Consider the following 27,820-nt stretch of genomic DNA (forward strand, 5'->3'; position numbering starts at 1 on the left):
CATTGTGACCGAGCTGATACCGGGCTTCACCAAAGTGAATTAGTTCTTCAACCGCGAGTGAGCTTCATGTGTAAATAAACCTGCTCACTGAGCTTCGTTTCACCAGCTACGGTGAGCACAATGCCCCGTCAAGCTTGACGCCACAGTGCAGGTACAGGTATACAGTGCAGGATGTACACGCAGACGAAGGAAAAAGGACGAGACGGCCCGGGACAGCGATTGTGTACTTCCTGCGCTATACACACATACTCCAAGATCTAGAGAGATCTAGATCTCTAGATCTAGATCTAGATCTAGACCTAGAGACATATAGATCTCCAAGCTGCACTGCCGTGTACTAGGTGGGAAACTATTGGCAAGAGAGGGCTAACAGGTAAGCAGCCTTTGTGTTTGGTTATGGTTAATCGGAAAATAACTTCATCAAAACACATTTTAATCTATACGTGACTTTGAGGCAACTCCTACGCTATTCCACGATCGGTAAAACTCTTATGCTGCTATTTTTTTCAATTTCATTTTTGTTACAGATCTCTGGAAGCAATAACGTTAACACTAACATTCTCATTATGACGTTTGTCCCTGAGGATTCCGACGTTACTCCGCCACGAGTTGTTCGCCGGCACCGGCTCCACGCGACGAAAGACCAGCGGACGGTGTCGGAAAGTCTTGCTCTGATGTCACTGTTGCCAGAGTACAAGGTGAAAGCTTAGTGAAATCAGTTGCTCTGAAAATATGCTTAATGCCACAAATTTTGCAACTAAATCCAACAACTGTCTCAAAAAGTTTGCCCAGTAATGTACAGAAAAGCACATTCAATGCTGCGAAAGGAAAACATGTTTCTTGGCAGAGAATGCCTGGCGTTCTAGCGGTGCAGTAGGCGAGACAGCGAGCAGACGAGAGCACCCCATAGGACGAAGGAGAAGAGGAAGACGACGACCCACGAGAGCAGACGACCACGTGCAGACAACAAGGCAGCGTAGTTGGCGTATATTCGTAGCGGAAGAGCGCTTTGATTGGCCGGCCTCGTGTTCACCCGCCGTTGACGCTTCCGGCGACAACGGCGAGCCCTTTCACCACCACCACCACCACCACCACCACGCTTCCGGAATCGCGGACGCTGGGCTAAAATATCTGGCATGGGCAGATCGCCGGCGGACGCTCACATTGTTGTCGCCTCGCGCAGGGCGTCCGACGCTGAGCGAAGTTCACAGCTTTTTCGCTGTACATTCGCTCCATGGAGGTTGCCCTATATACAGGGTGTTACCCTATAAAAGTCTACCCGCGTCGGCATGCCGTGCTCGCCAATTACTCAATGCAGGCGGTACAATGTGTTGTCTACGTATAAACCTCATAAGGACATTCATCCATGGCAAATATCGAAGTGATTGAGCACCGTTACGCAAAGTTATAGCGCAAAACGTGAGGTTCCCGTAGGCAAAACAGCCAAGATGGCGCCTCTCAGTAAGCAGACGACATCCCTTTTGGGTGTCGTCTGCTGAGTACGTCGGCATTTTTCGTACCTCACTTGCTTACTTCTGAGCAAAATACGACAGTTACACGAAAGCGAAATGAAAACTGCAGTTCCATCCGGCTGGCAGGATATGCGACACGTCGTCGTCTGGGGAGCAGCATGGCAAGTGCTCTTCTCAACGCCGCCATCTTGATTGTTTTGACTACGGGAATCTTACGTTTTGAGTTATAACTTCGTGTCGCGGCGCTTAATCACTTCGAAATTCACCAAGATTAAATGTCCTTATGAGCTTTATATGAAGATCGCACAATGTGCCACCTGCATTGAGTAATTGGCGAGTACGGCATGGCGGCACGGGTAGACCTTTATAGGGTAACACCCTGTAGAGACAGATAATGCGCGCGCAGCACGATGCACGAAGACGTGTGACGCACCCCATTCCTTCATTCCCCGCTTCACCTCCTGCAATGGGGTAGAGTATCGCCCTCGGCGATGAAACTCCCTACCCATCATCCTGAAATAACGTTGTTGTTGGACGCACGTTTATACCGAGCAAAGATCAAAAGAAAGAAAAAGAAGGTCGCGGGAAATTCTGTTTTAGGAACGAAAGTACTCGTGCACACAATACGTTCTCTTATTTCCCTACAACATCGCTGTGCAATTACTATGCACCGATACTATTATTTTCAAGTGTTATATGTTACACATGTCACGCCACGTTAAATGTAACGCTTGTTGTCATTGCTTGTGTTGTCGTCAATGGACCTTTTTCACATTCGCGTCGTATCCTAGCGGCCGTCCATCGAAACACGATCGGCGCGCGTCAAAAGCACAGCCGGCTCCATTTGGCGCCATCTATTAAATATCTAGGGAACCATCCTCGGAAAAAGGTCCCTTGTTGGGTGGTTCTGCATCCATCGTCCCCGCCTGCACTTCTCACTCACACACAAAGTGTGACGTGTTGTAGTACCTGACATGCACTCTGCACTGCATGTACACTCTGTGGTATTGCATGCGACATGAAAACCAAAGTACCCTGGTTCAAGCCTGGCTCGGTATACATGAAGCTTTCTTGAACGCACTGCGTTTTTCTGAGCAAGAGGAGAGGGAGAGAGATAAAAAGGAGAGCGAAAGCACGCATCACCACGAACATGTATTCAGTCTTCTGGCTTCTGCTAGAACGCATTTTGCACAAAAATGGCAACGGATATCGCCGTTGTCTGAGCGTTCCCCTCAGCGAGCGATAAAACGCTGGGAGTATATGCGCAGGCGCGTCCGTAGACTTGCGTGTGGCAGTGCACCTTGCAGCCTGCCCCCCTCACCATGAAGGCCGCACGCTGCAGCAGAGTTCAGTTAAGGCTTGCTGAAGACAGCATGAGGCTGTAAAGAAATCGTGGTCCCAAGCAAGCCATCGTGAAGGAACACCAAAACGAGTTCCACAAAAGTCTATGCATCTATCTTTTACTTTCACTGAACGGCTGTTCAAATAAGAACCTGCCGATCATATCAAGAGCCGACCAGGGCTGATCATAGGGAACGATGTGTCCTGCGTTTCGAACCATCACTTCCCAAACGTTATAGACCTTGCGCACGTAGCCGGCGATTTCGGGATCGTCGGGATGTACCTTCCACACCATGCGCTTTGTATTCTTCCAGGCGTCCGAGTGTTTCCACTTGAGGTGACGGAGGAAGTTTTCTACTAGGGGGTAATTGACGATGATGTCCAACTGGCCAGTGTAGAACAGCACCTGAAGCAGGAAAACGTTGCATTATTTGGGATATATCACCACAGCTATACACTCGAAAAAAAAACTGTCATACGAAGGGTGGCGCGATCACCCTTCCATTCACATTCAGGGTGCGTGCGTTAGTATCGCTGGTGCGCCTCCATAAATGTATATAGAATCCCCATCATATGTACATAGCCACAGTCATGTAGTCATATGGACATAGTAGCTTGCGCATTTCTCATCGTAATGAATTCTGAATTGACGTTCAGCAAATTTCCTCAAACAAAATCTGAATTTCACCGCCAGCCGCTGCACCCAATGATGCACTTATCGATTGTGATTTGAGGAGAGAAGCAGGGGCGTACTCGTTTTTTGTGTCAATTGACACACATCCAAATTGCAGCAAAAAAAAAGGCGTTCACTTCCCATTTTCAAGAAACTAGGAAGGAGAACGGTATCATTCTGAATAATTCTTTATCATCAGTTTCCTTTGAAATCTAAATACGAGGATGTACAACGTAGATTCATACGAATCTATTATGATAACTATCTCTGAAGGCGTTTCTGTTATGAGTACTCGATAATTGTAGGTCGCTGTGATATGGAGCACCGTTAGAAAAAAAGACCTTGGAAGGTATAAACCAGGGCTAAACTACCATATTTATACCTCATCACCAAAGTCTATACCCCGTTTAAACCATGTGGGAGGTATAAATCGCCGAGGCTATACCTTCCACGCCAGTTGAGGGTATAATAAGGTACTCCTCTCGCGCGTTTATACCTTCGGTATTTTGTATACCTTTAGATATGAACCTGTGGTACCACATTAATTTGTGGTGGAGACATAGCATCCCAGCTAAGCAGTAATTTAATTAAGAAACACAGTCAGTAATACAGTTGCATCGTAATTATAGGGGGAGTGATTTATAGCAGCGGGCTATTTGTTCCTGAAATGACCAAATCTACGCGTTCTCACTCATATACGTAGTTGCTCGCCGGGCGAAGGCGTCCTCACATTTCGCGAAGCCACGATGTATTATACCAGTATCTGTTCTCCACCAAATCCTCCTACGTTGCTTCTTATTGCGTGGCGAGTAATCTGCACGAGCTCTCCTCTACGTTTTACACCTGCACTTTGTGAATATGAGTTTGTGGGTACGTTTGTGTGCGTGCGTGTTCAGGTATTTTCTCTCTTTCCTTCTCGCGGTAGTTGTTGTTATTAAAGCACTTATCGCTCAATATTATTTTGTTCTAATTTTGTTATGAGCTGGATCAGGAAAGTGACACTCTTATATAGCGCTGAAAGAAATCGAATACTCCATTTTTCCTAGGTTACACCCCGGGTTTGAAAATATACCTTCGAGGGGATATATGTTTATACCATGAGGTGCAAATAATATACCTTCTTCAGGGAGGTATAAAGTTACTATACCTCGAAGGAGGTATAGCGTTTATACCTCAAAAGGTATGCGCCCTGGGACAAGCCGTTTATACCCTAAAAGGTATACATTTTTCTAGTCACTGGATTTTACACGTGCAGCTCGTGACTTGGTCTCCCTTTAGAAGTGTGTGCATGGTATTTTTGTTGTGAATGTTTGACCCGAGCTATTTGTTTCAACGCTCTCGCTGGACAACTAAAACATCAGGTTTTCGACGTGACCGAGGTGTATTTACTGAATCCAATAACACGGTTGCGACGTTTATTTAATAACGTACATGATGTTTGTGACAATCTCTTTATATGAAACGTTAAAAAAAATCAATATGCTTTTAATCAGCTTTTGCTAATTAAGTTTACGGTGTTGTGAATGCCCATGTCCTATCGTTTGTGTTTGCAACATTACGAAGGGCCTAGGGGGGGGGGGGATATGTTTATTAAGAGAAAGAAAGGAAAGGTCAGCCAGACGAAGGTCGGCTTGCTATTCCAAACAAAAAAGGCAAAGAAGGGAAGAAGGAAAGAAAAGGGGACGAAAAGAAAAATAAGGAAAGAAAAGGGAAGAAAGAAGGGGAAAAGAGGAAGAAAAGAAGAATAAGAAAAGGGAAGAAAAGGAAAAGAAGAAAAGAGAGGAAAAGGAAAGGAGAAGAAGAAATCAAAAGAAAAGGAAAAGAAAAAGTTAAGAACAAAGGAGATAAGGTAAGGAAATGGTCGTTTATGGGCATATAAAATAAGTAAATGAAATGAAATGAGAAATATCATTATATCATCATCATCAACACCACCAGTATTTACGAATTACATAAGTATACAAACGACCACAATGATACAAACGATACTTGCACATATAGGTTGAGAGCCCAACCATTTGTACCGCCCGGACTGGAAGAGGAGAGTTCAAATCGAAAGCATTATTTACGAAATGGCGCACGTTTTTTCCCCTCTCTCCCAATTTCCTTTCGGTATATCCCAAGGAGGGGAGGAATTCATTTCCACCGAAACGGATCTGTCAGCATTCCCATCCTTCCTCATGTCCGTCTAGTCTACAGCCCAAAGGCGAGAACAATTTTCCCGATTATGAAAATGCGCGAAACTCTTCCTGGGGGAACCATTAAGGCGGCCCCTGTAAGTGAAATCCCCGATGGCCGCTTGGCAGCTTCCGAAACTCGAATAGCGAGTCGCGGAATGCAATTCGCTTCCCCGGCTGTCTGAAAGACACGGAAGAAGAAAAATGCTCCGCCGCCCGAAAGCACTTTCAATTCGCTAAATACATTCCCTGTGGAACTGTAGTGTGCTCGTTGGAAACACAAGTGTGAGCACGTGATGCGTTCAAATGACATATCGAGATGCGCATATAAGAACGGGCGCTGTTATGTCTGGTGTCATTTAATATCTCGTCCCTTATCGATACCTCGAAACATAGCGCTCACATAATGACGTTGCTCCAAACTCCCCGCTCTGCAGAACTTGCAACGTCCCTGAAGATACGCACCACGTCATAATGCATTGTCCAGTGTTTGAGAAACATAGAAGAAAACTTCAAACGACACTGGAAAAACTTGACAACCGTCCATTCAGCTTCTACAAGATTCTTGGACCTTGGTCCAGTCCTCAACAACAAGACAAGGCCATGAAAGCATTATGTGCATTCTTGAAGAATAGCGGCATATCGAGCCGCTACTAAAGAACAAGTGTAAACAAAACACAATAGTACATGTGATGCTCACTACAGAGTGTCACGTATGACAGTCACTGCCATATTGGCGAAACTCACAAGAAATGGAGCTGCAGGCGCCCTTTTGGACAGCCACCAAGTTCCAATTCCCACTCAGTTAGTGAAGAAGAAGAAGAAGAAGACGTTGCTCTAATCATTTTAAATTAAAATTTAGATGAAATCGGCCGGGACGACTTCTGGTGTCAGACAACCCTCAATCTAGTGGGCAACAGGGGGCTCATCTATCCAGCGTATTTTTTTGTGCGTGATTTTCGTAACCACAAGTGGTGTAATCAACGGGGGATTTCGGGGGTCCAACCCCCCCCCCCCCCCCCCCCCCCCCGAAATCGTACCTCTGGTAGTGCATATGGGAGAAGGAATACGCGTTTTCGTCGCCCAGTTCTTGTGCCACGTTGTTTCAGTAACCGTTTTTCGTGTTGTAGGAAGTTGCAAAGGGAACAGCCACGAAGGGAATGTAAATGTAAATCTCACAAACTTTGTTTTGGCAGCTGTCCTGTCCCAACCTACTTACGCCGTCTTATAAACAGACGTTTTTCCATGGGGGGATATATTTATTAAGAAAAAAAAGGACAGGAAAGGTTAGCTAGGCCAGCTCGCTATTCTCATGAGCCTTAACAGCACAGTGGGTGTTAGTCTAGGCTATCCTGCCTGAGTACGAGATGATAAAATTCGTGAAATTCCTGTCTGAAAAAAAAAAAAAAAAGAAAAGGAACAACAACAACAAAGACAGAAGAGCTTCGACAAAACCACGCTGGGAAACTGACGTGTAGAAAGTATTGTCGTACCTGACTAACTTAGTTACCACTATACCATGTCTGTCCCCCCCCCGCCATGTCAGGAAACCACTTACCCCAACTAAGGACTTTGATCAACTTAATTAGTTACAGCTTCATTTTACAGTTACTTTAACCAAACGCGGCAACTCATTACACAGGCTACTTTTGGAAACAAATAGTTACTGCAAAAAGTAACTAATTACATTAACAAGTTGCTTATAACTTAGTTACCACCCAAGGTTGTTTCCCAATGACTCTCGGTGTTCATCTCGGTGCACATAGAAACAAGGCGGGGTAGCTGGTGCAGCTTGGGAGTTTACAGAACGCTCGTATTTTATCCCCGGCGGGCGGAAGCGGGCTCCTTCACTCGTTCAGAGGGGGCAGGAACGCGAGGGGAGTACGCCGGCAGCGACACCAATCCAAACCACTCCGCGAGCACATTTAAGCGATACCGAACCAGCGCACTCACTCACCCCCTCAAAATGCGTGAACTCGCCCGTTTCTGCACGCCGCTAGGGTGTTCGCGGCGAGGAGAAAATGCACCGCTCACGCGTTCCGTAAACTTTTGTCCCAAGCCGTGCCAACTCGTAATGTGACGTACTGCAGCAAGACGACAAGGACGAGTATTCGAAGGAAAGAAGTTAACAGGACTACTGCAGACTAGAGCACTGCACGGGCCCGGGCCCCCGACCCGGCCCGGGCCCGACCCGGCCCGCGGGCCGGGCCGGGCTTGTTATTGGCTGTGTGCTCCGGGCCGGGCCGAGCCCGGGCCGACAAAATACGCCAGCACCGCGGGTCGGGCCGGGCCCGGGCCGTTAAAATACGCCACCACCGCGGGCCGGGCCGGGCCCGGGCCGACAAATATGTTCCCGAGAGTCAGGCCCGGCCGGGCCACGCAGCTAATTCCACACATTGGAGATGCATTAGTTCATATCATCATGGGCTTGCGTCATTCCTGTGCATATTTTGCAAAGACAAGCAAAGGGTACTGCATTATGCATATGATTCGACCCTCTAGAACATTCTCCAAGCCACTTTACATTGCTCCTCACTCCTCACATATTTCACAATCACTTTGGCAAAGCTTGGTGAGAGGGATAGGGACTGGGAGAAGCAGTTTGTCGACAGCATGCTCTATCTCCGCAAAATCTTGACAGTGTAACGATAACGCCCCGTGCGTTCTGGATTTAATTTGGTCTCGTGCGGTTACGGTGTTAAACCGCCATCACTTGTATGTTTGTCTTCTCTCCTTATAAATTTACTTATAAATTTGTTTGATAATCGCCAGAAACGCGTACGTCGCGGCTGGAAATACTAGGCCGGGATCTACTCGCCGGGTCATCGGGCCGGGCTCTATTTGCTTAGACGCCGGGCCGGGCCGGGCTCTAGTCACTGGGTCACCGGGCCGGGCCGGGCCGGGCCGCATAAAAATATGAAGGTCCGGGCCCGGGTCGGGCCGGGCCATTTTTCGATGCGCCCGGGCCGGGTCGGGCCCGGAAAAGTCGGCCCGTGCAGTGCTCTACTGCAGACTCTCAACTAATGTTTAATCACAGGAACACAACACTCCTTAAATAACAAATATCGCCAATCTCAAGCTCAAGGACACTCACAATTCCACTGCCCCCACCCCTCGAACGCTGTTTAGGCAGTCCCAACAAGATTCACATATTCACGCACAGATTAACACACGGATTCACAAATTGTGACCAACAGACCAACAGATGACCATGGTCATCATCCCGTGTAGTTAAGTTGTATAGGTTGTCAGATTGTGCAACAGCATCCTGTCCATGCGAAGAAATTTAAGTCAATTTCCGCCTCCTTTAACGCCACTGAAGGGGAGCTGACACATCTTTCATCACACGCGGCGACAACAAAAGCTTCTTATCTTTCGTACCAACTGATCTTTATGCTTGTCTAGCGCTCTGGTTTGATCGAAAAAAGGCATACACATGCACAATCTCAGCAATGAACGCTCAAGTTCCGTTCGGTGCTCTCAGTTTTTCCTTTTCCCTTTATTGTATCCTCCTGTTGTTCATCACAGCACAGACAACCGAAGACACCACTGTTGTTCCGTGAACCGACTTGTACTTCCCTCATTTCACTTCATCCTGGTATCGCTAATGTAATATTACACATGCAAAGGGATGCGGTACTGCCCTCCAGCGGTGGAACACCTCGTGTCATAGTCATTATTTATCTGTTATTGTTGTTGTGTAAGGCTAATGGAACCACGGCGTTGCAATGATCTCAGAAATAAGGCGGAGTCGACATATCTTTCATGATTTCATTTTCCTTGCACGTAGTACAGTTGTTGTATTGATTGATGTCTTGATCTCCAAGTTCTATCGGATATTCTGTGTTCGTCGAGGAAATTGACGGTCCATCTCGAGCACTTTATCACAGCCTTAATCTTGAGAAGTCTCAGCGTCATTGCAAGACCTCCTACCGATGGTGCGTCATCCTGATGGATGACAGTGATGTCGTTCTCCAACCTTGTAACTCGATGTGGTACTAGCGTTCGCAGCTCCGCCAACCTGTTTATTGTGAACTGTAGACTTTCCAAGTTCGTTGATGTATTGGTTTCGACGGCATACCGTTTAAATCGCAAATGACGCAGAGATAGATGAAGATAGTTTAAGAGCTGATGAAAGAATTTTTTCCAAATTACTGCAGAACAAAGAAAAAAATAAAAACGAGTTGCTGTTGAGTTGACTTGATTAGAGAAGAAAAAAATGGAGAAATAGGCACTCATTACGAGAGCCGGCTACTCCAGATCACTTAGGAAAACACAAATGGCTATAAAAACCAATGAGTGACAAAGACTCTCTGTCAGTCACTCACACACACTGTCCACACACACTGTCAGTCACACTGTGTCCACCAACTTGGAGTCTGCGCCAAATCGCAGAAACGCTTGCATGGCGTGAAACTGGTGGTCGGGTGTCCAAGGGCCCAGAACCTTAACGACATCAAATGGTCTGCCATCCAGCCGAGCTAAGGTAGCTTGTAGTACGAAGTACACAACTTAGTAGATCATTCTTCAGCTTAAAAGGATTTAATTGGCGCTGCGAATTCGATGTTGCTCCTCTTGGGTTCCCAAATGCTCAGTGTTTCACGAGAGCCACATACTTTATGGTCAACAATAGGGATCCTGTTTACCTCCACCGCTATGTTTACTACGGGATCTCTGGCGACACCAGCACAAGATGTCTTACACGCACACCATGCAGCAGTTTTAAAAGGTCATGACATCCAAATGCAGTGGATCCCTAGCCACTGTGGCATTGCAGGTAACGAGGCTGTGGACGCTGCTGCACGCCGGGCTCTTCAACTAAGGCGCGCCCAGGTGTTGCCCATTTATTTCACCAAGGGTGACGCGGGGCGAATGCTGAACGAGTTAAAACAAAGAATGTGCAATACCTCCTGGTTAACAGGATCGGCTCGGGATTCGCTTCTGTATAAGGTCGACCCAGGGTTACGCTTTCGAGTACCACCTTCCTTTACGCGACAAACGACAACTGTCCTACATAGGCTACGGCTCAATGTACCGTACAGCGCACGTCTCCTCTTCAAAATCGGAAAGCGAGACTCTCCGAACTGTAGTGAGTGTGGCGTTGTAGAGGATGTAGAACACATCCTTCTCAGGTGTCAGAAGTACGTCGATGCTCGAAGGGCATTAGAGACAAGCCTCTCTCGTTTGGACTCCCGAGCCTTCGACATCACGAAACTATTAGGTCCTCCTTCGTCCGACAAGGCGCTAAGGGCACTTGAAGACTTTTTGCATGCAACCGGGCTTATGGACATCCTATGACACGGTGAATGTGTGATGTGTCCTGTGTGTGCCCCCGGTGATTCCGCCACTTTACTCTAACTTGGGCGCAGCTCTTGAACTTTTGACCTACATGTTGAACTCAATTATCATCCCTGTTCGTCTCTGGACATCATCCTTTTGCGGTTTCATCATCTCATCATCAGATTGAACTTTCTGTATTAAGTGTACTGGGGTAGCCAGTTTGACTTCGTCGAAACTTACATCCCCATTTTTTTCTTTATTCACATCACATCACATCACATCCACCGCTATTGGCGATCTGTGCTTTTGTTCCCTTCGGATACGTTGTATCACCACGTGGGACTTGCACGTATTTCAAGTGTTCTACCAATTTCGTGTTTGTTTTCCTTTTTGTTTGTTTGTTTTCCTTCTGTTTGTTTGTTTTTCTTTTTGTTTGTCTTTCTTTTTCTTTTTTCCTTTCTTTCCTAGGAACAGCAAGCCGCCGTAGCGGTGGCTAACTTTTCCGTCCTATTTTTTTAATATAATAAACATATCCCCGCCCCTCTTGTGTTGCTGCGCAAATAGCTTCGTTTTCTCGTACAATATTTTATTGCTTGATATTATTGCGTATAATAAATTCTTCCTAAAAACTCGAAATCTCAGTGCTTTGTTATCGATGGTACAGTTTGCTCAGATGCGATGGAAGTGGCTACACATTTCAATATGTACTTTTCTTCGGTATTCTGCCACAGCAATGAAAGTGTGTCTCATTTCGTAGCGAGAATGAACACACCTGGGATAGGTGATATTGTGTTTACTGCTGCTGGTATCTTTAGTCAACTACCGAAATTCAACAAACCTGATTCAATTTTCAACAAATCTTATCAATCGGGTAAAGTTCTAGATGCCTGGAGGAAGGCAATTATTATTCCCGTGTTGAAGCAAGGCGACAAACAGTTGATGTCAAAGTATTGGCCAATCTCTTTGGCTGCCACAACATGTAAACTTTTTGAACACGTGCTTCGTGGTCATATAGTTTCTTGGAAGAACATCCAATTCTTTATCAGTGTCAGCACGGCTTCCGCCATGATTACTCTACTGTTACCCAACTTGTTGATTTTGTACATAATTTGGCGTCTAGTATCAACCTTAATAATCAAACTGGTGTAATATTTATTGATTTTCGTAAAGCGCTTGATAGGGTGTGTCATCTAAGGCTTATCGCTAAACTGAAGAACTCGCCCAGGAATAATAATATTGTTGTCATTGGATTCAAAGCTATCTGTGAAATCGAATACAGTGTGTACTATCAGGTGTTCCTCAAGGGTCAGTATTGGGACCTTTGTTGTTCTCACTGTTAGCTGAGGAAGTGCCAGTTAAGATTGGGCTTTACGCTGATGACTGCGTCATGTATAGTGAGGTCAAAAGTGCGGAGGACCAGATGCTGCTTAAAAGGTCGTTGAATCGAATTTGCAACTGGTGTCAGACGTGGAGCATGGAGATTAATAATGATAAATGCGTTCATATGACATTTACACTACGCCACACACCACTAGTATTTCAATACAAAATGGGAGAAAATATAATAATGCAAGTTAATTCTGATAAGTATTTGGAAGTTACCTTTAATTCTAGGCTTACGTGGTCGGACCATATTGATTTTGTCACCTCGAATGCTTTGAAAAAGTTAGGCTACTTGAAAAGAACTTTAAAGTCTTCTACTGTTGAAACTAAACTATACTTGCATACGTTGATACGTCCTCTTTTGGAATATGCAGTAGAAATTTGATACCCCCTCAAAAAAAAAAAAAAAAAAAAGGAAAAAGAAAACGCATATAAATGAAGCTGGAGGCTGTATAAAGTAAGGCCATTCGTTTCATCTTGTCCAAACATGACCCCCCTTTTCTCCTACTTCTGCTCTTCCTGACCTTGACTTGTCAACTCTCCAGGGCAGGCGTTGAGCACTTCGTATGAAAACATTCCACGCGGTGTACTCTGGTACAGCTTGGGACAAAAGTTTACGGAACAGGGCACTGGCGTATTTCTTCATCGGAGCGGCCCCCTGCTGGCTATAAATAAGAGATCGCATAAGAAACGGGTGGCCGGTTAGTCTATCCATGTCCCATTATATGTGTCCGCTCCTGTTTGCTGCTACACTCTTAAAAATGAACTTCACCGCATAGCACGCTCCTAGCCAACCATTATCTCGAATGATATCGTTACCTGCCCTGATTTGTTGAAAACAGGGGGCGTACGCCTTTTCTGTGACAATTATGAACAGCATAAGTTCACAAAAATGGCGTACGCCCCCCGTTTTCAACAAATCAGGGCAGATAACGATATCATTCGAGATAATGGTTGGCTATAGGAGCGTGCTATGTGGCGAAGTTCATTTTTAAGAGTGTAGGGTGCCACTCCAATGGAGAAATGCGACACCCCGGTGTTCGGTAAACTTTTGTCCCAAGCTGTAACCTGAATATTCCCTCTGCATCACTCGTCACTTCCTCTGGCACTTCCTCGCTAAGGTCGTCCTCACAGACTAAATATTGTACATTTACCTTCTAGGGTCGATTGTCTTAAGTAGAGTTGTTTTTGCACGATGTACAACAGAATGGAATACCATTGATGGCTATGTCCGTGAGTTGCCACCTGCTCAATTTTTTTCCTCTCCTGCTACAGCCTCAGGTTGGGGCTGCAGTATATGCAAGAAAAAATAAATAAATTGCATTTATTGATCCCTCAAGGGCCCGGTGACATTGCATAAGGAGGAAGGAGGGGATACAACACAAAGGAGGATAGACGTTTCTAATAAAAGGAATAGCGACATCAACTGACGTGGTAATTATAAAGACGCGAACTGTGATATACATCAAAATAATAATTAAACTAAGGTAAGCTGTTTTATTGCTGTCTGTTGAGTTAGTACCCATCAGAAGCTATCAGATGTTTGGTTAGTGATTCTTTAAAAAGTGAGGTGCCCGTAATTTTTGCTACATTGCTTGAAAGGTAAACCCAGCGTATTACCGCGTATTACCCAGCGTACTGGAAGGTAAGCCATCAGCGCTCAAAGCAACGCCCAATCTTGTCGTGCTGCTTGGGAATTTGGTACAAGTACTAATCCGGGTACGTCCCATTTTCCGCATTGTCAGTCAATATGGGGCGCACATGGGCAATATGGGGCCCATATTGCCGACATTTTCCCCATATTCGTTCAAACTTGCAAATATGGGTCCCATGTTGCCAAGCTTGAACCAATATGGGGAAAATCCTGCCAAAAAGGGTCCCATATCGGACCCGTATCGCCAACACCCGGACAATATGGGCCCAATATTGTGTGCTGCCTGGGGTGTGTGGTTATGCGGGTTGTAGCCTATCATGATAAATCTTATAGTACGTACGGTTTTGAATTATTTGGAGTTCCGCGCTACCTGCCAAATGATCTACATGATGGACGCATACTCCAGGTTAGGTCAGCTTATATAGTGACTGTAGGCCCAACTAAAGTCACTGAATTGGGAAAGGTACCGCCATCCTCTGATATTTGCGCCACGACCTTAGAACAACAATGGCGGCCGTAGCAGGCGAACATATGCTGCAGCCGCCATTGTTGGTCCAAGGTCTAGGTGGGAAAAATGAAGGATGGCGTCACTTTAGGTACAACTAAAGTCACCGGATTGGGGATAGTAACGCCATGCTTTCCCTTTCCCATCGCGACCTTAGAGCAATAATGGCGGCCGTAGCAGGCGAACATATGCTACAGCCACCATTGTTGGGCCAAGGACTAGGTGGGAAAAATGAAGGATGGCGTCACTTTAGGTACAACTAAAGTCACCGGATTGGGGATAGTAACGCCATGCTTTCCCTTTCCCATCGCGACCTTGGAGCAATAATGGCGGCCGTAGCATGATGCTGCAGCCGCCATTGTTGGTCCAAGGTCTAGGCGGGAAAGGTGAAGGATGGCGTTACTTCAGGTACAACTAAAGTCACCGGATTGGGGATAGTAACGCCATGCTTTCCCTTTCCCATCGCGACCTTGGAGCAATAATGGCGGCCGTAGCATGATGCTGCAGCCGCCATTGTTGGTCCAAGGTCTAGGCGGGAAAGGTGAAGGATGGCGTTACTTTAGGTACAACTAAAGTCACCGGGTTGGGGATAGTAACGCCCTGCTTTCCCTTTCCCACCGTGACCTTGGAGCAATAATGGCGGCCGTAGCAGGCGAACATATGCTGCAGCCGCCATTGTTGGTCCAAGGTCTAGGTGGGGAAGGTGAAGGATGGCGTTACTTTAGGTACAACTGAAGTCACTGGATTGGGCATAGTAACGCCATGCTTTCCCTTTCCCATCGCGACCTTGGAGCAATAATGGCGGCCGTAGCATGATGCTGCAGCCGCCATTGTTGGTCCAAGGTCTAGGCGGGAAAGGTGAAGGATGGCGTTACTTTAGGTACAACTAAAGTCACCGGGTTGGGGATAGTAACGCCATGCTTTCCCTTTCCCACCGTGACCTTGGAGCAATAATGGCGGCCGTAGCAGGCGAACATATGCTGCAGCCGCCATTGTTGGTCCAAGGTCTAGGTGGGAAAGGTGAAGGATGGCGTTACTTTAGGTACAACTGAAGTCACTGGATTGGGCATAGTAACGCCATGCTTTCCCTTTCCCATCGCGACCTTGGAGCAATAATGGCGGCCGTAGCATGATGCTGCAGCCGCCATTGTTGGTCCAAGGTCTAGGCGGGAAAGGTGAAGGATGGCGTTACTTTAGGTACAACTAAAGTCACCGGATTGGGGATAGTAACGCCATGCTTTCCCTTTCCCATCGCGACCTTGGAGCAATAATGGCGGCCGTAGCATGATGCTGCAGCCGCCATTGTTGGTCCAAGGTCTAGGCGGGAAAGGTGAAGGATGGCGTTACTTTAGGTACAACTAAAGTCACCGGGTTGGGGATAGTAACGCCATGCTTTCCCTTTCCCACCGTGACCTTGGAGCAATAATGGCGGCCGTAGCAGGCGAACATATGCTGCAGCCGCCATTGTTGGTCCAAGGTCTAGGCGGGAAAGGTGAAGGATGGCGTTACTTTAGGTACAACTAAAGTCACCGGGTTGGAGATAGTAACGCCATGCTTTCCCTTTCCCACCGTGACCTTGGAGCAATAATGGCGGCCGTAGCAGGCGAACATATGCTGCAGCCGCCATTGTTGGTCCAAGGTCTAGGTGGGAAAGGTGAAGGATGGCGTTACTTTAGGTACAACTGAAGTCACTGGATTGGGCATAGTAACGCCATGCTTTCCCTTTCCCATCGCGACCTTGGAGCAATAATGGCGGCCGTAGCATGATGCTGCAGCCGCCATTGTTGGTCCAAGGTCTAGGCGGGAAAGGTGAAGGATGGTGTTACTTTAGGTACAACTAAAGTCACCGGGTTGGGGATAGTAACGCCATGCTTTCCCTTTCCCACCGTGACCTTGGAGCAATAATGGCGGCCGTAGCAGGCGAACATATGCTGCAGCCGCCATTGTTGGTCCAAGGTCTAGGTGGGAAAGGTGAAGGATGGCGTTACTTTAGGTACAACTGAAGTCACTGGATTGTGGATAGTAACGCCATGCTTTCCCTTTCCCACCGCGACCTTGAAGCTATAATGGCTGCCGTAGCAGGCGAACATATGCTGCAGCCGCCATTGTTGGTACAAGGCCGAGGCGGGAAAGGTAAAGATGGCGGTACTTTCCCCAGTCCAGTGACTTTAGGTCCAACCATTGTCACTCATGTGAACGTAGCGAACGGTGATGCCAAAGGCATATTCCGTCGAAGATAACCTGGGGTCTTCTTATCACTAGCAGAAATTGTGCGAATGTGCATACGCCATGCTAAATCTGCTGTTAAGTGGAGGATGTACTCATAGTTATTCGCTCTGGCTAGAAGCGATGCTCCCAATACGTAACTGAAATGAGAGAGTTTGACCTAACACGTAAATGTCATTACCTTGAACTTGGAGTAGTCAGTTCCCATTAGCTAATCGATGCACGGGTGGTAGAAATAATGCAGATCGTTCCCTAAATGGAAAGTATGACCGGTATTATATCCAGGCAGCTACCGACTATTTATCAACCTAGTGGCCGACCTCCGTCTGGCTGACCTTTCCTTTTTTTTTGTTGTTGTTAATAAACATACCCCCCCCCCCCATCTACTGGGCATGGCCTGCACACACGAGTTTCTGTACAACAAGTCACCGACTGCGTGGCACGCATCCCCTCACTATGACACTGCCTTTCAAGGCTACTGACCTTGTAATAGTTGCATATCTCGCCGACCCACACGGACACTGACTGCATCATGTCTTCCATGAGGTAGTACCTGGCTTCGACACCGTCGGAGATGGTCCTGTTGCCAACATGGAGCGCTGCACGAACCAGTCGGTGGTCCAAGTACAGCCTGTAGTACAGCATGTCTACAGGATGGTCACTCTTCAGGATGTTGTAGTAGTGAGTACTGTAAAGGAATGAATACCAATAGCGCCTTGAAGCGGCAAGTAGGCCCGGCATTGGATAGATTTGCGACTGTCTGCTTGTGCTTCGAAACAAAAGAACACAGTGACGATCTAAATTTCATGCACCGTGAAACTTTGAAGTTCAAGTGCCAAGTGGGCACACCCTTGTCCAGCGACGTAGCTGGGGGGAAGGGGAGGGTTCACCCCCGAAATCGTACCTTCGGTAGTGCATTTGGCAGAGGGAAACGAAAGGGAAATCCTCCTGCCCCATGTAAATTCCCCACAGATCTTCTCCAAAAATGCTGTTGTGACTACGCCACTGCCCTTGTTGCTGCCTGTCAACATGACATCTCAGGAAGGCAAAGCGTACTCCATTTACTCGTCGTAACCGTGTACGGCGTATTCGCGACGGAAAACTGGTGCGCTCCGCGGTCGGGACATGAGCATGACGGAAAGTCATGAACTACGACCACAACGTGATCGCGAAAATCACAAACAACGATTTCTCGACGGTAAGTCGCAGTCCTGCGCGATGCTTGTCCTCCGGAGTACCCTGCCGACGTCCTTTGTAACGAATCTCGACATGAGAGACATACGTGGCAGTAGGTAAGATATCACGCGTAGAATATAGAACGTATATAACTGCACGAATATAATCTGTTCACAAATGCAATAAGTACGATGCACAGAAACCCAACAGCGGTGCGCACGAAAGCTTGCAACAGCTCCTAGATGGGTCCAGGGGATATTGACTGGGCCCGCGACCGGTTCGTGCGTTGTCCTGATTGATCAAGACGGACCCATTACTTCCTTCGTTCGCGGCCAGGGTCGTCGAAACCGGTCGCGGTGTACTGGTGTTGCATATCGGAAAGGTCAAGGGACATCAGAACAGTCATCTGCTACGCCCATTATGAAATGAACACTTTGCACATGTCGGCTGATCAAAAACTTCATCATTATCAAAATAGTTTTCAAACGACAGAGGATCGAAAATAACATTTATAAAGTTTCTGCAGCCCGTTCGCCTCTACAAGTTTCATGTGGGGTGACCCTGCAGGGACAGTGAGCAGTGGCGGCCGTGCATTAGATGTAACAGACGTGGACTGAAATCGGAGTAAGACGCTGCTATTTTCCAGCACGTCTTGCGCCAGAGGCACATCTCTTTTCGTACACTAAAGTCAGAGCAGAAAAAAGAACAGAAACAGAAATCTTTTTCGATACTAGTGACCAATCGTCTGGCAGTACGCTGCTACGTGTACGTATGCACTACTTCTCTTATCTGTGGAAGCCAACGATATATCGCAGTGAAATATCCCAAGCAGCACAATGTACTGAAAGTCGAGTGCAATAGGGGTGGCCGGTATGTGTCTTATCAATGTTATTTAGTTTCAGAACTCTGTTCAAGGCCTTCCACCTACCCGTCCACCCCTATTGCACTCGACTTTCAGTACATTGTGCTGCTTGGGATATCACTACTTGTGTTGCAACGTTACTCCGCGTATGGTTTTCTTGTGCACCTCATATCCTTCCACACCACGTTCCATCTACGCCGTTGAGTCGGTGGCTTGTCCACCTACTGATCTAAAACTCATAGGTAGGGTATTTGGTGACTGAAACATGACACGTATCAGCTCAACCCAAGACAAAGAAGAAAGATGAGAACACAGACAAAGTTTCTTTTTTCCTTGTCTCATGTTAACAACAACTTTCTTTCGAGATAATGAATGGGGAGTTTCATTGACAGCGGCGATACTTACCCCATTGCTGGTGATGACGTGGGGATGAAATAACGAGCCCCCTCACGTGTCTCTTGTCTAATGTTTTGCTGACTTGTAATACTCATACTTGATACCTATTGTGCTGATACTGGATAATCTACTCCTAGTTATTTGTTATCCTTGTCACGTTTCACTGCAGCCTAGTGATCCAAAGGCCGCGGACCAAGATCCCAGCGGAGGACGCCAGCAAATAAGAAACAATCAGGATACAAATTGCTTAAAAATCGGGACAGTGTATGTATACCGAAACTGATCCGACTATGACATGAAAAACAACATCTCTGGCAGTGAGGCGTCCGCGAGACGGATTACGTGTTTACGAGAACCAATAGGAATGACCAAGGTTCTCGCTCATCTGACGTTAGAGTTCGACGCTGCACATTGTTCAAGGGTTTGTATTGCACCAACTAAAACACGTTGGAAATAAGAAATCTTGTTTTCCCTCTAGGCTCTGCCATGCATTGCGTAATGTTACATGAGGTAAATTGTTGTTCTCTTCTAATAGCCATGAGGCCCTCCACATTTGGAAATGCTTAATAAGCCTGTAATCATGTTATCTTTCCTTTCTGAATATATATTAGATCTCTATGGCCCTCGCAGTTGCTGCTCCTGTAGAGGAGTCGAGGCACCTCTCAAGCTGCGAAGCTTTTAGCCTCGTCTCCTCCCATCTTTTGATAGAATAAAGATATACGTATGTATGTAAGCACTGAAAACACCAAAATATATATTCCCATGGGATGGTAGTAATACATACCGTCCCGTCATATTGTACAGGAGCGTGCCCGAGTGAGCGTAGGCACCGACGAGGAGATGGTCGACTATCATGTACGCGTCCACCCATCGTTTCTCCTGTATGAGACGCTTGACGCGTTTCTGGAGCATGCGGATCTTGGCAGCCTGCTGTTCGTCCACCAGACCTACTTGGTACAGGAAGTCTGCGTAGTTGAGCATATGCACTGGATCGGTGTAACCATTGCCGATCACCATGCCCTTCAGGTTCATCCAGTGAGCGTCTGTGTCCGTGTGAATACGGTAAGCCAGCGCTGGAACGTACTTGCCTGCAGCAGGATGATGAAAGAAAAGACAGTGACTTCAGCACAGGGGGCGCTACCACGTATAGACTTAAAATCAATAGGGTGTAGGGCGTACACAATGCATTTTGGGAAGGACCTGGTCACACGTCATTACAAGCATCACCATGCACGTGACCATAAAAATGGCCGCGTCTATGACCAACGGGCAAACCGTTTTAAGGACGCGATTGCTGTTTCTGTGTGTCACTTTGTAACCTTGTTGTTGATGCTCCTCCGCTGCCGGACCTATGTCAACGAGAGGCGTACACTGCAGTCGCAGCTTGCCACCCTTGGCTGCCGCCCCTTCAACTTGTCGACCATCCTCGGCCCTTGGGACACCGCGGCCGACTCCAGGGCGGCCTTACGTCACGTGGTTGACTTCTTTGAGGCGACAGGCCTAAAGGACTCACTATGACCCCAGCAGCGCCCTCGGACACTCCCACCACCACGATCACGTCCAGCATCGTTATCGCCACTTCGATCATTCCCGTCATCTTTCATCGTCATCACTGATCATTGTCACCACCCCTAGCTATGGGGTAGCGTTCCACTCCTAGAGTGGAAAACCGCCCCACTTCATCATCACGATATATATGTTGTTGTTGTTGTTGTTGATGTTGACAAAAACTTTGTAACTTATTTGGCCCGCGTAATTAGTTTTATGCCGATATCCTCTGAGTAAGGCAAGTGAATTTGCAAATGGGACGTCGTATACATGATCACTCAAAAAGATGTGATAACGACAACGGCGTTAAGAAACTCACCCAGTCGGTGCAATGCACTCGCGCTTCGGAGGAATAAGCTGCCATACCGAGTAAGAGGTACCATATAATTTACATTGTCAACATACCTCCACTTCTTTGTTTTATACTGATGGGGATATGTGGATAAGCGGTAAAATGTAACATAAACAGAGTGAAACGGTCCCAAGATGATGTTATCCATGACTGGTGACCACGGCAAGATGGTGACTTTGCCGCAAGCGACCGCTCGGGGTAGTTACAAAAATGGCGGGTGCACTGGGCGCCCCTGTGGATTTCAGGGGAAAGGAAAACCGGTGCAAAGGTTCTCCTCTAGGGCGACTAAAATATGATCAAAAAGATAGAAAGCAAGCGAGCTGGAGGCAGATATCGATCACGAAACCCGAGACTGGGGTTTCGTTATGGATAAATATGTGTCCTCTTTTTTGCTAGAACGACAACCCAGACCCAAATCAAAGCTAAGAAAATTAAAATAAAAAGCTGCAACGTGGGTTAATAACAACGCATGGATGGATGGACGGACGTAGAAAAAAGAAAAAAAGAAAGGGAAACATCCCTAATCTAACTCGCCCGCAACTTATTTTCAAAACGCGACGTATGGAAGAAGAGGTCGAGCAACATGACTCCGACTCTCGCGCATCATGGATAATTTAATGATTGAGAGTAGATTTACGCGTACTTATAAGTCAGCATACATTTGTACGACGACATACTGTACTTGTCGAAGTACATGTCGAAGGGTAGGACTGCGGATAATGTCGACCACCTACAGTTCTTTAACAACAATGGTTACCTCCCTTACATTGTTACCACGTTCGACCGGGATGGAACCCGCGATCTGGAGCTCAGCAACGAGCACGTAACCGACTGAGCTACCAAAGCCGGCGCATCATTAAATTATATCGTTCTCAGTAGACCGGATGTTCCCTGTCGTTCATCAGAAACATTGACCGCGCAGGCTCCAGAGCGCCCTCTCCCAGGTTCTCAGCGGAACGTACCCTTGGTGTGAACGGTGTTTGTGAGGCTATCCAGAAGCCGAGTGTTCCGCACGCGCCCCACATATTGAGTTTTCTTCTGTCGTCTGCTTTCTGTAAACATAGCGAAGGGCGGGAGAATTGAAACCGCCAACCAAACTAAGAAAGCAAGAATTGAAGGCAAGTCCGCCAAACGGAGCGTACGCCAGAACATGCATCACGGGCAGGAAGTGGTACCGCTTTTCGCTGGCACGAGACAAGGGCCGCACAAGGTGCACCCGGGAACGCGCACCGGAAGCCGCTTTGGAGATGATAAAGGGAGACTTCGCAGGGATGCGAAAAAAAAAAAAAAAAAAAGGTGATCATTATACCGAGCGCGAACCACCCCGTCGATATCGAATACGGCATTCGCATTCATTTTATGCGAGTAATTAATTTGTAAATGACGACAATTGCAAACCGAACTCAAAATGCGAAGAGCAGAAAACAGAGCTCCATACTACGACGGTTCATCCGGAGGAGGATTTCGTGACGTCACCCAGAATTGTGGTCTGCTTCCAAGCCCGCATCCTTTCTCCCTTGCTGGATGCCAGATCATGTCAGCAGTGGCAGAGCCGTATATTAAAAGGGAGTCTGGCCATTGGGAGGAGTCACAAAAAGAGGCTCGACCTGTCAATCACAGTTTCGTTCCTCTGATTGGTTTGCTTTTTACCAAGGGGATCGCCATGACACCATACTGCCACCCAAAATGGCGACGAAAACAAACACAGTGAAGCGGGGATTTCGTGACAAAAAATTTTCACAGACTAACCTGATTTTACGCTGCAAATGTACATCCTAATATAAATTTCTTGGAAATCAGTTTCAACTTATGCTCATCCATCGATATCCAACTGAAAATAATACGTTTTGTCGCCGGTGTTAGGCCTAGTGAACACGGCGATCACAACGAAATCATAACAAAAACGGCGCTGTGCTGTACAATCTTATATTTAACAGCTGGATTTCATGGATATAAACATTCTTGCCTCTTATATTCCAACTATTCATGTAGATTTGTTTAAAAATCATACCGACAACAGAACGTGTCCCAGCAGGTGGTTCTGCCGGCAGCGGTACAAGGACGGAAGCAGACGACAATTCCCGACGTGCCCTACGCTCGCTAGGTGGCGCTTGTCAAATCTGCACCAACAATTCACTACTTTTGCAGATTGCGAGTGGTATCCATTTCAATCCCATCCAATCCACTTGCCACCCAAAATGGCGCTGCCCATGTTGGATAGGGGGGAAAATAGTGAGGATAGGCTGATTGATAGCGCCCCATATTTCAAGACTTCATTGGTCGGAAAGCTGAAAAAGTGGGTGGAGCTTCAGGTATAGGCATGACCCATTAATGGCCAGACTCCCTTTTCATATACGGCTCTGAGCAGTGGTTGCTTTCAGCGCCCTCTCGCTTCACAGAGGCGAAGCGCTCGCTTCGTAATAATTCGTTTGAGTAAAATCTGCGCACGTTTGGATCGAGATATTTCGTACGCGTGTTCCTGACATCCCAAAGATTAGGCATATACCACAACCCTTGTGGTGATTTTGTTGCAGAGCCCCACTTTAAGTGATCCCGGGAAAGAGGTAACGTTCCCGGAGTACCAACTTGACGCGCCCACAATTTCATACCGAGCGCTTTCGCTGCCGTGACGCCACTTTTAGTAACTTCCGGTGTCTGTTCCGCAGAGCAATGAAGCCACCGATTCGACACAAAACATGATGACTACGTTTTACTATAGCTTAAAGGTATTGTAAAGCAGCAGGCAAGCTGTTAATATTGGCAGCGGCATATGAAAGCTTATTCCAAAAGAGACCCACATGCAAAGTTTATGTGCGACAGAAAACTCTAAATATTTTTTAATCATGACTGAAATTCCGGTGGAAAGACGCGGGGCGACGCCCGGTGGGAAACAATCGCCTATTCGTCGAGCAACAGTGTTACATGTCCCCAACCCGCTATCCGTCAATCGGCTAAGTCTTAGGCTAACTGACCGACTTCATGGACTTTCTTTGAAAAGTTTGTTCAAACGGGATAGTTCCTGATATATATTCTCTCAAAACACAAGAAGAATGAATAACAAGCTGTCGGCAGGATCACCATGAGAGTCACCTACGCAAAAATGCACCACGTCCGACATGCCCGGCAAGCAGACGTAGTTATGGCAGCGGTCCACAGATGTCGCTGTGCACTCCTATCGTTATTGGCATGTCTATGCTCGCTGCCCTACATGGCGGTAACTGCGGAGTTCATGATGGGTCTTAGACACAGGGGTGCCCGTAATATTAAATCTGAATTTTCTAAAAAAAACTACGAGGTGGATTTGAACAAAATTTGTGGCGTCTGTGTACTGAGCACCCAGGTTGTCAAGTGAACCAGCAGTATAAAATTGTATTCTTGCTGCTTTACAGTACCTTTAAAAGAGTCCTTGTTCACCTCTACGCCCTTATTTGTCTCGGTCGCATACCCTTATGACGTGACACAAGGCAGTGACACAAGCTTATGCTTCTGTCACCGTGAAACCAAAACAGGTTGTGAAGATGATGATGGAAACAACGCAGATAGATGAATCCCGTTCCTTTTGTGTTATTGTGAAGGTAATGGCATGTTTCATTGGGCGAGGAGAAATTCTGTACTTTCGTGTCCGTTTAAAGGGGCGCTGACACTTTTCGCCGCGAGTTATCCTAGATGAATGTAAAAGACGGTTACCTACATCGATGTGGAACTGGATTCCAAGTCTTAGAGTAACGGTGGTAATAGACTAGTAGAAAATCGGCCCCGCAAATACCGGCTGTGACAGCAGTATAGAACGTCATTCATCGGTATTGCCGTTCAAGTGACTTAAGCGCGAAGCAAACCAACAACTTACGCTTTCCCTCCTCTTTTCTTCTGAAGCGGCGTGACAAAAGTGGGAAGCCTCCCCTTGGTCTCCGCAAATGATTACCCACCGTCATTGGACACACAAATCTGCGCCGCCGCGTCGCGCCTCTTGAAAAGAAAAACAGAAGGAGAACGTAAGTCGTGGTTTCCTTCACGCTTGGGTGACGAAGATCGCGACCCTTTCCTTTTTCCGTGGCGTTCCTTTTGTAAGGGTGTCAACGTAACGACATTTTTTGTTCTGCAAGGAGAATGTTTTTCACTTCAGTGTCCCTTTAAAAACCTACGAGTGCTTACTTGAGCTATGGCTGCCACCCATAGCTCCGCATGAGGGCAGGAGATCGTTTTCTTCGGATGTTGTTGTGGGAAAAAATTTCTTCATGGGGGGGGGGGGTGGCTAGGTTCACTTCCAAATGGCTATATGCAGGCGAGAGGAGATGGTGGGTGACAGATATCCACAAATGGCGACAGAGTGTATTGGCATCAAATGGAAGGCTGGCCACAGGGGCCGGCTTCCTGTAGCAACTCGACAACATTCTGAACACCAACTCTCGGCACCAACCAATGGCGATAGAAAGTGATGATGGCATGGAATGCTTTCCCGCGGTGGTCGCAGGACCCTACCCTACTTCAAAGAGGTTAACATTAAAGTATGAATTGATGATGAGCGCGAAGGAGATGACAGGTCCGAGTTCTGTTTAGCTCTCTTTCCTCGGATAGTGCTATACAACGCAATGCATTTTTGTGCTACACCTCCATATTTGACAGCAATTTAGCTGCATCCTGTTGCTGTGCACGTATCACCACCCGACAGCGCACATGTTGTTAGGCGCGTAAGATGGGCACGATGTGCCTATGCGCGAGTCCTGGTCCCTGATGTACTGGAAGCGGGTGTGCTAGGGCGCTTCCCAATGTGGGGGAATATGTTTAATGCAAAGTCAAAAAAAAAAAAAAAAGAAAGAGAGAGAGAGAGAAGGGAGGGAGGGAGGGAGAGATGATGGAGAGAGGTCTTAGCCGGAGCATGGCCATTTAAAACATATTTTGTTGAGACGCAGCGTAGAACGGGAAGGGGGCGAGGGGAGGATACCGGGCTTGCACAACAATTACTCCATGCAGTGGGAACATTGTGTTTTCTACACAGCAAGCTCTGGAGTGATTCAGTCCTGGTAAATTTCAATGTACCAGCGTGGTGCAAAGCTGTGACGCCAAATATACGAACCCGAAGACAAAACAATGGAAATGGTGTTGAGATGCTGCTCCCGATGACGACTTCACGCGCAACACTGAAGTGACGGGAACTGCAGTGAGATGTTCTGTGACTGCGTCCGCGTCGTCGTCGTCCGCGGAGCGGCATCTCATCTATTCATCGCAACACCCCCTTTCCATTGTTTTGACTACACGCAAACTGCAAGTGATGTGTTAAGGGACACTAGACCCCAGATGTTGACAAAGTCTCCTGCAATACACGATCGAAGCGCTAGTGTAAGCGACACGTCCAGTATAGCCGCAGCGCTTCTCAACTACCTGTGGGGTACCGGTCTCCACAGCAGCCTGTGACACCGTGGGTGGGATGGCGGAAGACCTGTGACCCCACACCGCCTGACTCTAACTACGCCAGGGGCTTGATTACCCACTAAGGAACTATTTACTAAGGAATACCAAGCCGTCCTTTCTGACTGACTTTTCCTGCCAAAATAAATACAGGGTGTTACCCTATAAAAGTCTACCCGCGCCGGCATGCGGTGCTCGTCAATTATTCAATGCAGGCGGTGCAATGTGTTGCCTACGTATAAAACTCATAAGGACATTCCATCATGGTAAATATCAAAGTGATTGAGCACCGTAACGCAAAGTTATAGCGCAAAACGTGAGGTTCCCGTAGTCAAAACAGCCAAGATGGCGCCTCTCAGCTAGCAGACGACATACGTTTTGGGTGTCGTCTGCTGAGTATGCGTCGGCATTTTTCGTTCCTCACGTTGCTTACTTCTGAGCAAAATACGACAGTTACACGAAAGCGAAATGAAAAACTGCAGTTCCATCCGGATGGCAGGATATGCGACACGTTGTCGTGTGGGGAGCAGCATGTCAAGTGCTCTTCTCAACGCCGCCATCTTGTTTATTTCGACTATGGGAATTGCACGTTTTGAGTTATAACTTCGTGCTGCGGCACTCAATCACTTTGAAATTTACCAAGATTAAATGTCCTTATGAGCTTTATGCAAAGATCGCACACTGTGCCACCTGCACTGAGTAACTGGCGAATACGGCATGGCGGCACGGGTAGACTTTTATAGGGTAACACCCTGTAGATCACCCAACACGTCGAAGCATCTCCGCGTCCTTTCCCCTCTAACACTGGCAGACTCATGGAAATACCTTGACTGCAGCGAACAAGAGGGACTAGGACGGACATGAGACACACCCTACACTTTCAACCATGTTTATTACAATATTGCAATAAACTTGGTTGAAAGTGTAGCGTGTCTCTCCTGTCCGTCCTCGTCCCCTTTGTTCGCTGCGGTCAAGGATCATGTTCCAACTCCCTGCCCCGAATGCTCATGCAAATACACTCAACTTTCTTTGGTACAGTACCTGCGTACGACTGCCCTCCAAGATACAGGTCATTATTCTGGTACTCCGGAAACAAGACGAAAAACTGTCGCAGCGCCATGAAAAGGTCTTCGGCAATCTTCTTCTCGTTCCTGGCGTATCCCTTGCTGTCCTCTGTGAAACTGAATCCGCTGCCGACGGGGTTGTCAATATACAACAAGGACATGTGCGTTATCCATGAGGATGGCTTGAGTCCCACAGAGAGGTCGGGTCGCACGATGTACGGTCCGTTCTCAACGAACATTCCAAACAAGGAGCTCGCTCCAGGTCCACCTTGAAGCCAGAGGAGAATTGGCGCTGAACTCGCATT

At 47.1% G+C, this 27,820-nt stretch overlaps 1 protein-coding gene across 1 annotated transcript; it reads right to left on the bottom strand.

The window, feature by feature from the left end:
- Window positions 1-571: 571 nt before the first annotated feature.
- Window positions 572-27,820, bottom strand: LOC135399636 (probable serine carboxypeptidase CPVL). The gene is made up of 5 exons (XM_064631356.1): window positions 27,493-27,820; window positions 19,930-20,233; window positions 17,195-17,399; window positions 3,097-3,219; window positions 572-680 (listed from the first exon to the last, which is right to left on the bottom strand). Exons 1-5 carry the CDS (start codon window positions 27,752-27,754, stop codon window positions 678-680), a joined length of 897 nt encoding a protein of 298 aa, XP_064487426.1. The 5' UTR covers window positions 27,755-27,820; the 3' UTR covers window positions 572-677.

This window comes from Ornithodoros turicata, chromosome 7, assembly GCF_037126465.1.
Source record: "Ornithodoros turicata isolate Travis chromosome 7, ASM3712646v1, whole genome shotgun sequence".
Lineage (NCBI taxonomy): Eukaryota > Metazoa > Arthropoda > Arachnida > Ixodida > Argasidae > Ornithodoros > Ornithodoros turicata.